General features: G+C 38.8%; 1 protein-coding gene across 2 annotated transcripts in view; it reads left to right on the top strand.

The window, feature by feature from the left end:
- Window positions 1-16,357, top strand: part of CTNNA3 (catenin alpha 3) — a 1,694,949-nt gene that overhangs the window by 74,559 nt on the left and 1,604,033 nt on the right. For both annotated transcript variants that reach the window (XM_017348752.4, XM_070057731.2), the window contains exon 3: window positions 3,413-3,605. In XM_017348752.4, coding sequence (XP_017204241.3) covers window positions 3,413-3,605 — 193 coding nt within the window. The remainder of the gene's footprint in view (window positions 1-3,412; window positions 3,606-16,357) is intronic.

Genomic DNA, 16,357 nt, shown 5'->3' with positions numbered 1-16,357 from the left:
AGCTTCTTGAGGGTCTCCCGAGCAGGTACAGGGGCCCAAGGACTTAGACCATTCTCTGCTGCTTTCCCAGGCCATAGCAGAGAGCTGGATTGGAAGTGGAGCAGCCAGGACTTGAACCGGTGCCCACATGGGATGCCAGCGCTGCAGACCATGGGCCTTAACCCGCTTCACCACAGCGCTGGCTCCTACTTATATATATATATTTTTAAAGATCATTTGTTTATTTGAAAGGCAGAGTGACAGAGAGGCAGAGGCAACAGATGATGACTAAAATGCTTAGGTCCCTATTACTCCTGTGGGAGACCCAGATGGAGTGCCAGTCTCCTGGTTTTGGCCTTTTGCAGGCATTTGGGGAGTGAACCAGTATATGAAAGATCTCTCTTTTCTCTTTCCTTCTCTGTCACTCTGCCTTTCAAATAAATAAATAAATACATAAATATTTATAAACATCGTGTGTGTTTATGGTGTACACCATGATGTTATGATACATCTTTACATTATAAGCTAATTAACACATCTGTCACCTCATATACTTGTAATTGTTTGTATCTAGGAATATGTTATTATAAATAAATTTGCAAAAGGTAATATGCTAATTACTAACATTAAGGTAGTTGAAAATATAAGGTTCTTCTCAACTCTCCCTTTAATCAATCCATGTATATAATAAATACTTTTTTAAAAGATTTATTTAATTTTATTTGAAAGAGAGAGTAATAGAGAGGCAAAGACAGAGAGAGAGAGGGGTCTTCCATCTGCTGGTTCACTCCCCAGATGGCCACAATGGCCTGAACTGGGCCCATCGAAAGTCAGGAGCCAAGAGCTTCTTCTGAGTCTCCCACGTGGGTGCAGGGACTCAAGGACTTGGGACATCTTCCACTGCTTTCCAAGGCCATTGCAGAGAGCTGGATTAGATGTGGAGCAGCTGGGACTCAAACCTGTGCCCACATGGGATGTGGGTACTGCAGGTAGCAGCTTTACCTGCTATGCCACAGCATTGGCCCCAATATGATAAATATTTCTTGAATACCTACTTTATGTCTTGTTCTGGATACTGGAGAATAAAATTCATTTCATACTTTCATGGAGTATACATTTTTATTTTGGCAGCATACAATAAACATATAAACAGAACAGAAATTTCAGGCTCCATGAGTGTTTTGAAGAAAAGGCAGAGTGGGGTGAAGGGACAGAGTGGGGTGAAGGGACAGAGTGGGAGACAGCAGAGATGGTGGTGGCCAGGAAAAGGTCTTTTGATAGACCACTTTGAGAGAGACCTGTGTGTTTGAGTGGTGGAATGAAGTATGAGAGAGTATAGGAGATCAGAGAAGGTACAAAAGGCAAGAAACAGGGTCATAGTGAGTATTTGGGGATTCTACCCCAGAGGGAACCATTGTTTTGTATGTTTCAGAGTGCCACTCCCTCCAATATTAATACTTTCTTGTTTCAGTCCAAATAGAGTAAATATTAATTTACTTAATCATAACTTTTGTCTCCCTCTTAATATAGAACATTGGCTACAAATTGATAAAATTTCATTCTATAATTTGATGCTTTCAAAATATATAATTTTCTACTCTCATTTTTGACTGCTTTGTCAAGGTTCTTTGCAGAGTTACAGAGAGAGGGAGAGACAGAGGCAGAGGTCTTCCATCTGCTGGTTTGCTACCCGAATGGCTGTAATGGCTGGGGTTGGGCCAGGCTGCAACCAAGAGCCAGGAGCTTCATCCAGGTCGCCCATGTGTGTTAAGGGGCCCAATCACTTGGGCCATCTGTAACTGCTTTCCCAGGCCTATTAGAAGTGATGTAGATGGGAAGTGGAGCAGCCAGGACTTGAACTGGCACTCCTATGGATGCCAGTATCACAAGTGATGGCTTAACCCTCTGCACCAAATGCTGGCCCCTTTGTCGAGATTCTGCATGATTTTTTTCACATGATGTTCCTGTAATTGAAAACATACATACACAATACAGTCTCCTAAAGCATTCTTCTGTTAACTGAAAAATCAGTCTGCTCGAAAATCAAAGTTGAAATTCATTTATCTATCAAATTGAGGATTTACACCTAGAAACAACCAAGCAGTTACTTAGGTTGGCTGTTCACATGCCCAAGTTTGGTTATAGATTTTACACTTTTCTTACAGGATGAATATATGATTGAATCAGGTATAAAATTTTAGATTTATGTGTGGTTATTAATCATATTGAAAATCAGAGTACCTCACTGAAAATCAAAACACCTGGTAATAGCTAACAGACTTGATTATTGATTAATGAAGTACATTATAATTCCCACACTCATGGGATGTTTCATATATGCAGGGAGAGGCAAACAACAGGGTCATTAGTCACTCTTTCTACAATGGCCCTGAGATGGAAAGATCACTCCTTTTGTGCATGGCATGGCGTTGAAGGTAAAGCCACTGTCTGTGATGCTGGCATCCCATATGGGCATTGGTTTGTGTCTTGGCTATTCCATTTCTGATCCAGATACCTGTTAATGTGCCTGTGAAAGCAGTGGAAGATGACCCAAGTACTTGGCACCTGCAACCCACGTGGAAGGCCCAGAAGAAGCCGTGGTGTTGTGGCCATCTGAAGAGTGACCCAGTGGTTGAAAGATATCTCTCTGTATCTCTGACTTTCAAATAAATAAACAAATATTTATTTTCCTTAAAAGAAAACTCACATCTTAAAAGATTTATTTATTTGAAAGGCAGAGTTACAAAGGGAGGGAGAGATAGAGAGAGAGGGGTCTTTCACCTGTAGTTCACCCCCAAATGGCCACAATGGCCAGGGCCGGGCCATGCCAACCAGGAGCTTCATCTGGGTCTCCTACATGGGTGCAGGAGTTCATTTACTTGGGCCATCTGCAGCTGCTTTCCCAGGCACATTAGCAGGGAACTGGATCAGAAGTGGAGCTGCCAGGACTCGAACCACTGCCTTTATGGGATGCCAACATTGCAGGCAGCGGCTTTACCCACTATGCCACAGTGCCAGCCTGAACACATGCTTAAGTAATGTGTAGTAAATGTTTTTGTTTCTTTAGTGAAAATTGTGGTTCACTAAAATATCATGTTACCTGGGAACCAGTTGCAGGATGACTTCACAACATGGATGGCATCTTAGCTGATGTAGGCGTCTGTGGTCATCTTTTGAATTCCCACTTCTAAGTGTAAAACTTGGTAAGATTTAAAATCTATGGCTCTCCTTTCCTTCCCGCCTTCCACAAAGAACTTTGTGATGGCCAGTGATGCTACTCTGAGTGTCATGCCTTGACTTTTGGGATATACTAAGAGTACTAGGAATGAATCATATTGTTATGAAAAACTTCCATTTCTACTGGTCTAAGATATCTCAGGATGGTTTTCTCCTCCGTTTGTCTAATGAGTGATTTGCATTTTTCCAATTTTAGGTTACCACACTTGTAAACTGTCCTCAGAATCCTTCCAACAGGAAAAAAGGACGTTCAAAAAGAGCTAGAGTCCTTCTAGCTTCTGTGGAGGAAGCAACTTGGAATTTATTAGACAAGGGAGAGAAGATTGCCCAGGAGGCTACCAATTTAAAGGAAGAGCTTAATGCTGCACTGGAGGAGGTTCGAAATGAAAGTGAGTACTCTAGTTCTGGTCAAATGCAAACTGCATATCCTTAGGGTGTTAGTTACCAAATTAGATTTGTGAGTGTTTGGGTTTTTTGTTGGCTTGAGGTTTATTAGTCTTGCAGAGCTGTGAGGAGCTAGCTGTGGGAGGCAGAGTGGCTCATTAGACAGTTCCAAGTCTCAGTCTTACTCCCAGCTCTTCCTTTTTTTTTAATAAAAACATTGTATTTATTTATTTGAGAGGTAGAGTTACAGACAGTGAGAGGGAGAGATAGAGAGAAAGGTCTTCCTTCTGTTGGTTCACTCCCCAAATGGCCACAACGGCCGAAGATTTCTGGTGTTTCTATACTGTTCCATTGGCCTATCCATCTGTTTCTGTACCAGTACCATGCTGTTTTGATTATAACTGCCCCTGTAGTATGTCCTGAAATCTGGTATTGTGATGCCTCCAGCTTTGTTTTTGTTGTACAAGATTACTTTAGCTATTCGAGGTCTCCTGTGTCTCCATATGAATTTCAGCATCATTTTTTCCAGATCTGAGAAGAATGTCTTCGGTATTTTGATTGGTATTACATTGAATCTATAAGTTGCTTTTGGAAGAATGGACATTTTGATGATATTGATTCTTCCAATCCATGAGCATGGAAGATTTTTCCATTTTTTGGTATCGTCTTCTATTTCTTTCTTTATGATTTTGTAATTTTCATCGTAGAGATCTTTAATATCCTTGGTTAAGTTTATTCCAAGGTATTTGATTGTTTTTGTAGCTATTGTGAATGGGATTGATCTTAGAAATTCTTCCTCAGCCTTGGCATTGCCTGTGTATACAAAGGCTGTTGATTTTTATGCATTGATTTTATATCCTGCTGCTTTGCCAAACTCTTCTATAAAAGAGTTCCAATAGTCTCTTAGTAAGTGAGAAGGTATGGCATGTTGTCTTTTGGGTCTGTGTTCCTTTGCTCCTTCACCATATGGTAGTTCATTTATTTTCAATGATGAATGAAGCATAATCTGTTTATTTCTATTACTGATGGACATTTGAATTGTTTCCAATTTTAGGTCTTGATGAGCACTGGTGCTATTGACATATTTGTGTAGTACTTTGATGTATTAACGGAGACATTCCTTTAGGGTTTATATATAGGAATGGACTTCCATAAGCTGTACATATGCTCAGCTTTAGTAGATATTACCCATTTTCCAAAATTGATTTTCTAGTTGTTACTTTCGCTAGTAGCACATGAGTTATATATTTTTCTCACTTGGCATTAGTAACTAAGAGTCAATGTTTTTAATCCAAGTGTATGTAGCTGTAGTCTATTGTAGTTCTAATTTGTATTTCTTTGATAACATCTTACATGTTCTAGATATGAATATTTTTTAGTTGTAGGGATTATAACTATCTTAATCCTTTATATCCTTGATAGAAGTTCTTAATTTTAATAAATTCTAGTTTATCATTTAAATTTAAAAATTTTAAATCTAAGTACAGATTTAAAAAATTAAAAAAAATTTAAAATCTGAATATAGACTTTTATGTTGTGTTAAGAAATATAGTACAGGGGCTGGCACTGTGGCATAACGGGTAAAGCCGCCACCTGCAGTGCTGGCATCCCATCTGGGCGCCAGTTCCAGCTTCCCGGCTGTTCCACTTCTGATCCAGCTCTCTGCTATAGGCAGGGAAAGTGGTAAAAGATGCCCCAAGTCCTTGGGTCCCTGCATGGGTGTGGGAGACTTGGAAGAAGCTCCTGGCTCCTGGCTTTGGATAGGTGCAGCTCCGGGCCGTTGCGACCAAAATGGGCCTCTCTCTTTCTCTCCCTCTCCTCTCTCTGTGTAACTCTGAGTTTCAAATAAATAAATAAAACATAGTACAAAGTCAAGAAGGTATTCTCTTACATCATCATCTAGAGGCCTTATTTTACCTTTAAAATCAACCTGGAAATTAATTTTTATGAATGTTTTGAATTGAAGATTGTGATTCATTATATGCAAGATGTATAAAAATATGTACGATGTTTTGAATCAGAAATATCATTACTATTAAAATGTTATTTAAATAGATAGACTCAGTCTTATCCCAGCAGGTTTTTTTTCTAAAAGCTGGTAAGTTAATCATGAAGTTTCTAAGGAAACACAAGGCACATAAAACAGCCATATTAAAATAATTTTTATTTCAATACTCAGTATGAGATATAGTACTTAAGACTGCGTAGTATTGGTATAAAGATAGATATATAATCAATGGACTAGAAGAGTGCCCCAAAGTAGATCCACATATATCTGATCAATTGATTTTCAACAGATACCTGAGTAATTAAAAAAAAAGAATAGTTCTTTCAATAAATGATACTGGAACAATTAAACATCCATTTGCGTCATTGTGGTGGCGGATCAACTGAATTTGCATAATGGAAAAAAAAAGGAACCGTAACATTTAAAATTGTTCCTACATATTTAATATCTAATGATATGTATGTGTGTATCTAAGAGTCAGAAACAGGGGAGAGAGAAAGAGGATACACATGTGCACACAGAACAAATTCCTCCTTGCTGGTTTTCTCCCCAAATGCCTGCAAAGGATAAGACTGGGCTGGGCTGAAAAGGAGACAGAACCTCAATCAGGTCATGCACATGGGTGGCAGGAATGCAATTACTTGAGTCATTACTGCAGCCTCCTAGGGTCTATATTAGCAAGAAGGTGGAGTCAGGGCTGGAGCTCCTGAGTGTTGAACATAGGTACTCCAATGTGGAATGTAGGCATCTTAACTGCTGGCTAAATAGCCACACCTATTATGATATGTTAAATGGTACTTTAAAACATTTAACTTAAATTGAACAAAAATAAATTTAACAAAATCTTTGTACTGATCTTCAAATTCATGACAATTTTTTCTGCCCTCTCTAGTCTTTTAATTCATCCAACTGTACCTGTTGGTTCTTAAGTTCCCATTTGTTCTTTTTTTAAAAAAAATAAATTTATTAAAAAATTTTCTTTATGTAAAGTGAACACATTCCATCTATTTCATATATGCAGTTTTAGGAGCATTAGTGATACTTCCTACCCTCCCTCCCTCCTCCTCTTTTTCTTATTTTTCCTTTTAAGTTTTCCAGTGACATACTTTCAGTTTATTTGAAACACACCAGTCCCCAAAAGACAAATATCCTATGTTTTCCCTGATCTGCAGTAACTAATAGTATACAAAAAGTCTAATGTATATGAGGGAAACTGACATTTCGAGGTTTGATTATTGTTTACAGCCCTTGTCTCTATTTCTGAGGAACAGAGGTCTTTTTTTTGGTTATTATTTCTTGAATTCTTTACTTAGTAGAGGGTTAAATTTACGAGTACTTTTAAGTCAATGTAGAGATGTAGAGGTGCAAAGGAAACTTGATTGAAATTTATTTTAAATGTGGTTTAGTAGACTATGAGATTCCTACAGAGGGCCAGGCTCACTGCTATTCAGGTTTTAGCTTTTGGCTTAAGCTATTAACATTTTTAGATGGAATTATAGATTTGAATTGAAACTAATAAAAGGCATTTTCTTGTGCTTTCTTTAGTGCTTTGATGAAAAGAAAAGAAATAGGAAAAATTAATAGAATATTGAATAAATCTTCCCTAGTGTTTGTTCTAATCTCAAATAAAGTATGGCTTTACTATAAGAGAAAGAAAGGAATTGATTAGCCAGTATATTACTGCATATGAATGGGGAGAGATGAAGATTATAAAAGAAAACATATGTAGACTCTTTTCCTATGCCCTTTCCCTATTCAGTGGTGAACACTTTTTGAGTATTTACTGTTTGTTTATTTTGGCTAAATATTTGGTATGTGTATTTGGTACTATAATGGTCCCTGGGAATATAAAAATAAAAAAGATCAAAGATCTACCCTAGATACTCAGAGTCTACTGGGGGAAATAGGTAAAGAGCTGTAAGTGTCCGACAAACAGCATTAAAGTGGAATACTCAAAGAGCTGAGAAAGAACATTTAAAGGAAAAATAAAGTAATGTGTTTTTTTTGAAGATTTTATTTTATTTATTTTAGAGAGTTACAGACAGAGAGAGGCAGAGACAGAGAAAGGTCTTTCATTCGCTGGTTCACTCCCCAGATGGCCACAAAGGCTGGAGCTGGGCTGATCTGAAGCCAGGAGCTTGTTCTGAGTCTCCCATGCAGGTGCAGAGGCCCAAGCACTTGGGCCATCTTCTATTGCTTTACCAGGCCATAGCAGAGAGCTGGATCTGAAGAGGAGCAACCAGGACTAGAACTGGTGCGGATGCTGGTGCCTCAGGCGGAGGCTTAGCCCACTATGCCACAGTGCCAGCCCCTAAATAGTGTGTTTCTTAAGTTCTTTTATTTCCTTTGTTAAGTGGGGGGAGAAGATGAATCTCTCCCATATGAGTACAGATAAATATGTATATAGTTGCTAGAAATAAGTGGTAAGTGCTTAGTCTGTCATTTCCTGGACACTTAAGTTTGTGTTTTTATTTTATTTTTTTCTCAAAGAAACCTTTTGTTTAAGGAATACAAACTTCATGTATTTGAGAAGTAGAATTATAGGAACATAGTGATTTTTTCCACTGTACCTGCCTTCCCACCCCTCTTGCTCCTTTCTCTCCTATTCCTAGAATATTCCTAAAATATTCCTTATTTTTTACTAAGATCTATTTTCAATTAGCTTTAAACACAGAAGATTGACTCTATACTAAGTAAAGAGCTCAACAAATTATATGAAAAAAAAAACTGTTCAACTGTTGAGACAAGGGCTGTTCAAAGTCATTGCATCTTTAAATTGATTTCACTTCTTTTTTTAAGCATTTCTTTTTTTTTGAGGTTTTAATTAACTTTAAAGAAGAAAACAGGAATGATGCATCTTTTACGAGCACTTAGACATAACTATAACTTATGAGACATAAGAATATCCCCCACTTAATACACTAAAACGAAGTAAATCTTTGAGAACAAGTTTTACTATAAACTCTTATAATGCAATTTTTTGAGGACAGAGGTTCTACATGGGAAGTTAGTGCATAGTGACTCCTGTTGTTAATTTAACAATTAACACTGTTATATATGACATCAGTGATCATCTGAGGCTCTTGACATGAGCTGCCTAGGCTATGGAAGCCTTTGAATCTGCTAATTCCATCAGTATTTAGACAAGGCCATAGGCAAAGTAGAAGTTCTCTCCTCTTTTCAGAGGAAGGTAACATCCTTTTTTGATGATCACTTCTTTCCACTGGGGTCTCACTCACAGAGATTCTTCATGTAGGACCCTTTTTGCTTCAGTGTCTTGGCTTTCCAGGCCTGAAATGCTCTCATGGGCTTTTTTTTTTAAATTTATTTGACAGGTAGAGTTATAGATAGTGTGAGAGAGAGATAGAGAGAAAGGTCTTCCTTCCATTGATTCACTCCCCAGAGTGCTGCACTGATCTGAAGCCAGGAGCCAGGTGCCTCCTCCCAGTCTCCCATGTGGGTGCAGGGGCCCAAGAACCTGTGCCATCCTCCACTGCCCTCCTGGGCCACAGCAGGGAGCTGGATTGGAAGAGGAGCAACCAGGACCAGAACCCGGTGCCCACATAGGATGCTGGTGCCGCAGGTGAAGGATTAACCAAGTGAGCCATGGCGATGGCCCCTCTCAGGGGCTTTTCAGCTAGACCAGGATAAGGGCTGATTCTGAGGTCAGAGTGCTACTTAAAGCGATTGTCATTCTATGAGTCTGTATGAACTGCTTCCCATGTTGGAGCATTCACTGCTTTTTAATTCTATTATTATTACCAAACACTTAATCCTATCTGTATGATCACTAGCACTTAGTCCTATTCATTTGATCACTTTAACACTTAAAATGCTGTTTTTACCACCCAACTTAAGGATATTTGGAGTCCCATGGCAAGTTTTTAAACTGTACCCTTAGAAGTAAGTCCATAGGAATGTATGCATAACTATACAGATTTACAGTTCCAAACTTCATACATTTCATAATTCCAACTTTAGGAACATGATGATCCTTCCCACTGTGCCCACCCTCCCATCCACACTCCCACTCCCCTTCCCCCTCCCTCTCTTGATCCCATTCTTATTTTTTACTAAGATTTCCTTCCTTCCTTCCTTCCTTTTCTTCCTTCCTTCCTTCCTTCCTTCCTTCCTTCCTTCCTTCCTTCCTTCCTTCCTTCCTTCCTTCCTTTTATTTCCTCCTTCCTTCCTTTCTTTTATTTATTCCTTTCTTTCTTTCACTCTCTTTCTTTCTTTCAAGATTTTATTATTTATTTGAGAGGTAGATTTATAGACACAGAGAGGGAGATATAGAGAGGAAGGTCCTCCACCCACTGGTTCACTCTCCAAATGGCCACAACCAGAGCTAATCTGATCCAAAGCCAGGAGCCAGCAACCTCCCGTGGTCTCCCATGTGGGTGCAAGGAGCAAGCACTTGGGCTATCCTCCACTGCTTTCTCAGGCCACATCAGAGAGCTGGATGGGAGGAGGAGCAATTGAGACCCAAACTGTGGTACATATGGGATGCTGGCTCTGCAGGCAGAAGCTTAACCCACTATGCTACAGCACTGGCCCCAAGATTTATTTTCAATGAAATTTATACACATATGATTAATTCTGTTAAGAGTTCAACAAATAGTATGAAAAGAAAAAAAAAAAAAACCGTTCCTCAACAGTCAAGACAAGGCCTATCATTGCTTCTCATAGTGTCAATTTCAGTCCTACAGACTGCCTTTTAGGTGCTCTATTAGTTATCACAGGTCAGGGAGAACATATGGTATTTGTCCCTTTGGGATTGGCTTATTTCACTAAGTATGATGTTTTCCAGTTTCATCCATTTTGTTGCAATTAACCAGATTTTTTTTTTACTGCTGTGTGTTATTCCATGGTGTACATATCTCATAATTTTTTATTCAGTCTTCAGTTGATGGGCACACAGCTGCAATGTTTTCATAGTCCTGGCACACAAGGCTCCCACAGTCACCCAGCCCCTTGTCAGTTTTTCCCACCAGACTCACGTGTCTCCATTTGGCTGGTTGCTGGGTGCATGGACAAAAGCTGGTGCAACCATTATGTATGTCCAAAATGGCGCCCACTGTCTATCGGCTTGTTAAAGGATGCTGGTTGCAGGGTGGTCCATGAGAGAGAAACAAACCTCCCCTTTTTTTCTCCTCTAGTTTGGCAGGTACACTATCCCCTACAGGGCTCCAAGCTTCTAAGCTTCTAAGCTCTTCCCACAGCTTTATCTCCAGTGGCTTGGGCTACTGCAGATTGGTCTCATCTCACTCCAGAGCTGGTGCTGAGGTTCTGGGCTGCTTGGGTCCTGAGTTCTGCATGTCCCCACCCTCCACATAGGTCCACAGTGTCCTTCTAATTTCTGTGGAATTTCCTTTGCCATTTTCTCCTTAATTATTCTCTGAGACTGCACTCTCTCCACTTTTTTAAAAAGTATCTTCTCCTAGACTATAGCAGTAAGCTCCCTCTCTATTCTGCCATCTTAATCCAATCTCATTTTTGTTTTAAAAAAATTAAATACTTACTGAAATCTTTTTGTGGACCAGTCTGTTCTATGTGTTGAGCTCATAGATGAGAACTTGACAGACAAGGCATATTCTTACTGAGCTAATATTTTAGTGAGAAGACAGGCAGTAAACAAGTAAGGAGACTTGCTTTTAATTATTAAGGAATATAGGTTCTCCTTGGAACATTTAAATAATGTAAGTATAAAATGATCTCATGAAATTATTAATAATAGCACGTTTTGGACTCCTAATAAAAATAAATATGAAAGCACAGATTGTTTAATGTGTAAGGAGATAATTAATTTGAGGTTTAAAGAATATTCAGGAAAAGATTAATGTTCAACTCCTATATGCTTTTCAGACAAGCCAGAATGCCTACAAAGGTGGAGCACATCACTAATTAAACCACTGTGTTCTTTGGTGTGTAATACCTGGAGCTGGAATGTACAATCTAATGTCAGTAGTCTTGGCAGTTCTTCATACCAGAACCAGCTTTTGTAATATTGTAATAACAGATATTACAACATTTTTGTGTAAATCAGGTGGGAGAAGACTTGCAAATTGTTGGAAGCCTGCCACTGCTAAAATACTTTCTATCTATTTTTATCTGTGGGCCTCCACAATGGCCATCCAGAGCCAGTTGGAAGACTAGGAAGATTAATGAGCTTTTCAATCCATCAGGGACCCTCTAACTATAGCTCTCCTTTCCAGATAAGGAGTTGTGGTATTTTATACTAAAAAAAAATTGCTATCCTATCTAGACTAATGCCTCCCAACAATGTGTTTGTAAAGCTTAGGCCTATGGCAGCTGACAACTTGCTTCAGTTTGTGCAGCTCATGAGTATTTCTGGCAGGGTAGGTGATTTGTCGACTATCTTTTTCCCTGATGAGAAGTAAAGCTTTGTGTTAAAAGCACACATGTTCTTCCTGTACATAACACTGCATGTATTCTGCGAATATTTTCTATATATTACTCTTTCTATATTTCTGTAGTTTTTTCTCTCTCTGATTTGCAAAACCCTAGGTTTAGAGTCTTCTTTCGCTCATGACAAATTGGGAATCAAGACCTATGTTCATTTATACTAGTCAGAGAAAATGATTACTTCTTGAATGATTATTCCTAGAAAATGGTATCTTGGAAGTATTATTAATCTTACTGTCAGTATACTTGGGTGCTTGCTTAAGCAGTGAATATTATTATAGAATTTCTATTATTGAATATTGAACCTTTAAAATTTAACCTATTGCCTCTCCAATTATTCAATGCACTTTTTTGGGTACAAGAAATAAATTGTGTATAATCTAGGGAACTAGAGATTTTTTTTTAAACTAATGTCTTTGGGTAACCTGTATTTTAAGAACTTATGAAACTCAGCTGTATTAAGTATCTATTTATAAAAAATAGCAGTTCCATTTTAATAAGCCTGCCATAAGTAGTGGGTCAGCTTCATCCACTCTGCTCAAAAACATTGTAGTTAGTACTTAGATAAAATGCTTGGTATTTACTGTCAGTTACTCACAGCCTATATATGGTTTCAAAGGCAACAGCTGCTGCCCTCATTATTGCCTTCTATTGCTATGTTGATGTGTGCATTTGACTGTTATTATATCCCAAGAGTGTTCCTAGATAAGTATTAATACAATACAAACGTCTTTTCAACTAAGTACACTGTGCTTCAGGAGATGCAGTTCATTTTTCATTTGAAGGAAAATGAACTCTTGTTCTGAAACATTTTAACATGTGTTCACAGTGTCCTGTAGCTGGCAGATTGTTTATGGAAACACTTCCATTGAAGACTGATGAGCTAATTAGCTGCATTGCTTGTAAACTACTAATTGTTGGAAAACATTCAACATGGTATTCCTTAGTGTTCAGTTGAAAAATCTAGAGCAGGCTTTTCTTTCTTTAATTTGAAATTTTTCATTTATATAAGGTGAACAAATTTCAGGTATTGAATATATACAAATTTAAGAGCATAATATTTCCCACCCTATTCTCCTTCCCGCCCACATTCCCACCCTTCCTCGTCCTTCCTTATTTTTTCTTTTAAGTTTTACAATGACCTACATTGTTTATTTTATAATGACAAGCTAAACCCTCCACCAAATAAATAATTCAACAAGTAGTAAGAAGAAAAACTCTGTTCCTCAAGAGTATAGACAAAGGCTATAAACAATAATCAAATCTTAAAATGTCAGTTTTGTTCATATATATTACATTTTGGGGGCTTTGTGTATTAATTACCATGAATCAGGGAAAACATGACATTTGTCTTTTTGGGAATAGGTTATTATACTAAGCATATGGTCTCCAGTTGCATCCATTTTGTTGCAAAAGATGGATTTCAACATTTTATATGTCTGAGCAGATATACCACATTTTTTTTTATCCAGTCATCAGTTGATGGGCATCTGGGTTGATTCTGTATCTTAGCTATTGTGAATTGAGCTGCAATTAACAGGGAAGTACAGATAACTCTTTCATATGCTGATTTCATTGCATTTGGGTCAGTTCCCAGGAGTGGGATCGCTGGGTCATACGGTAGTCTATTTTCAGATTTCTGAGGAATCTCCATACTGTCTTCCATAATGGTTGTCTGAGTTTACATTCCCACCAACAGTGGATTAGGGTACCTTTTTTTCTGCAGCCTCACCAGCATTTACTGTTTCTTCATTTTTGGATGATAGCTATTCTAACTAAGGTGAGGTAAAACCTCTTTGTTTTTTTAATTTGTATTTCCCTGATGACTAGTCATCTTGAGCATTTTTTCAAGTGTCTGTTGGCCATTTATTTGAATTCCAGCCTTTGAAAAATGCCTGTTCATATCCTTCAGCAGGATTTTCTTTACTGCATTTGATTTTCTCAGGGAAATTTTCAACATTGACCATTGTGACATATGTGGGCGATTGGGAAGAACTTAATGTGTGTGTGTGTGCAGCCATTACAATTTTAGTAACTTGATATGCTAGACCTATGACTTATAGACAGGTTTGCTTGAAAAATAACAGTAATGCCAATTTTGAAAGTGTGAGAAATTCTGTATGCCATCTCCCATTTACTTTGATGTATAATTCAAAGCCAGGAGCAAAGATTTAATGCATGTTAACAGATTGATTTGTAAGTGATGAGTCTTAGAAACTAAAATGTGGCCTGAAATCTCAGCTGGTAAGGAGTCTGAAATTAAAGGTGTGATTCATGTATTAGTCATGGTTTTGCTCTCCTTGAGGGCTAGAGAGATGATACCACTCTGTAGCCATTTCATAAATGTGTGCAGAGGTAAATATAATCCTGTAAATATAATCCTGATGAGTGATTGAGTTTATGCTTACACAGGATGGGTCTGAATATTATTGTTGTGGTGCACGTTCTAGAGTTAGAGTGCTTTAAGCTCTTAGCAATTTCTCAGGGTAAGTTCAATAGAAATCTCAAGAATTTCTATCCCTTTCTATTTTTTCTCATTTATTTCTTCAGTTTCAGAGGAAATGGTAGTGCTTTTCATTCCTTTTTTCCCACAAAAATATTTATTTGAAAGGCAGTGTTATAGAGAGGGGGAGAGACAGAGGTCTTCCACTTGCTGGTTCACTCTCCAAATGGCTGCAATGGTTGGGTCTGGGCTAGGTTGAAGCCAGGAGCCAGGAACTCCTGCCAGGTCTCCCACATAGGTGGCAGGGACCTAAGTACCAGGCCATCTTTCACTGCTTTCTCAGGAGAATTAGCAAAGAGCTTTATGGGAAGTGAATAGCCTGGATTTGAACTGGCACTCATATTGGATGCTGGCATTGTAGGTGGTAGCTCAACCTACTGTACCACAACATTGGGCCTCCTTTAAAATTAATCTTTCTAAACATTACCTGGGTCCTAGTTGTTCTCTTCTCATTTCTTTTTTTTTTTTTTTTTTTTTTTTTTTTTTTTTTTTGACAGGCAGAGTGGACAGTGAGAGAGAGAGACAGAGAGAAAGGTCTTCCTTTTGCCGTTGGTTCACCCTCCAATGGCCGCCGCTGCAGCCGGCGCACCGCGCTGATCCTGGCAGGAGCCAGGAGCCAGGTGCTTTTCCTGGTCTCCCATGGGGTGCAGGGCCCAAGCACCTGGGCCATCCTCCACTGCACTCCCTGGCCATAGCAGAGAGCTGGCCTGGAAGAGGGGCGACCGGGACAGAATCCGGCGCCCCAACCGGGACTAGAACCCGGTGTGCCGGCGCCGCAAGGTGGAGGATTAGCCTATTGAGCCACGGCGCCGGCCCTCTCTTCTCATTTCTTGAGAAACTTTTTCTGCAACTATTGTTTCTATCTCTTGGGTGTTGCCAATTCTGTCCTCATAGATAGTAGCTTGCCTCTACCTGATGACTGGCAAGTGTTTAATTGAAATTCCATTTTCTTGTAGCGTACTCTCAAACTCATAATCTTATTTTATCTCATGTATTTCACTGCTTTGCTCTTTTATTGTTTAATCCAACTACTTGTGCATGCTATTAACTGTCTTCAACTCCTGTGCTGTATTTGGCATTTATTTACTTACCTTGAAATCTTCCTCTATTCTCTTTTTGGATATTGTACACTAAATTCTCCTACTGCCTCTCCACATCTTCATTTTATTTCCTTGCTACTTTTTCACTTTGTTTTCTAACTTTTTTTTTTAAATTTTATTTTCTGTTTTTAATTGACACTCAATAATTGTACATGCGGCCTTCATTGTGGTGTGGCAGGTAAAACTGCTGTCTGCAATGCTGGCATCCCATTTGGGTGCCAGTTTATGTCCTGGTTGCTGTACTTCCCATGCAGCTCCCTGCTAATGTGCCTGGGAAAGCAGAACACACCCCAAGTACTTGGGCCTCTGTACCCACATGGTAGACCTGGATAAATTTCCTGGCTTCTGCCTGGCCCAGCCTCAGTTATTTGGCCATTTGGGGAGTGAAAGAAACAGCAGATGGAATACAGATCTCTCTCTCTCTCTCTCTCTCTCTTTCTCTCTCTCTTTCTCTGTTATTCAAATAAATAATCTTTTAAAAATAATTGCATACATTAATGGGGTATAATCTAATAATTCAGAACATATAATTTATATTTCCTTACCAGTTCTTTATGTTTGGAGCCTTTGAACTCTTCTCTTCTGGTTCTTTGTAAAATATATAACATTAGTGGGCATTTGATACAGTGGTTTTGTCAATGCTTGGGATATCCACAGAGTGCTTCAGTTTGAGTCTTGGCTCATTTCTGACCCAGCTTCCTGCTACTGCGCACCCTGGGAAAT

This window comes from Oryctolagus cuniculus, chromosome 15, assembly GCF_051225735.1.
Source record: "Oryctolagus cuniculus isolate XC-2025 breed Fujian yellow rabbit chromosome 15, ASM5122573v1, whole genome shotgun sequence".
Taxonomy (NCBI): Eukaryota; Metazoa; Chordata; class Mammalia; order Lagomorpha; family Leporidae; genus Oryctolagus; species Oryctolagus cuniculus.
Note: the sequence above shows the minus strand (reverse complement) of the source record. Positions and strands in the feature narration are given on the sequence as shown.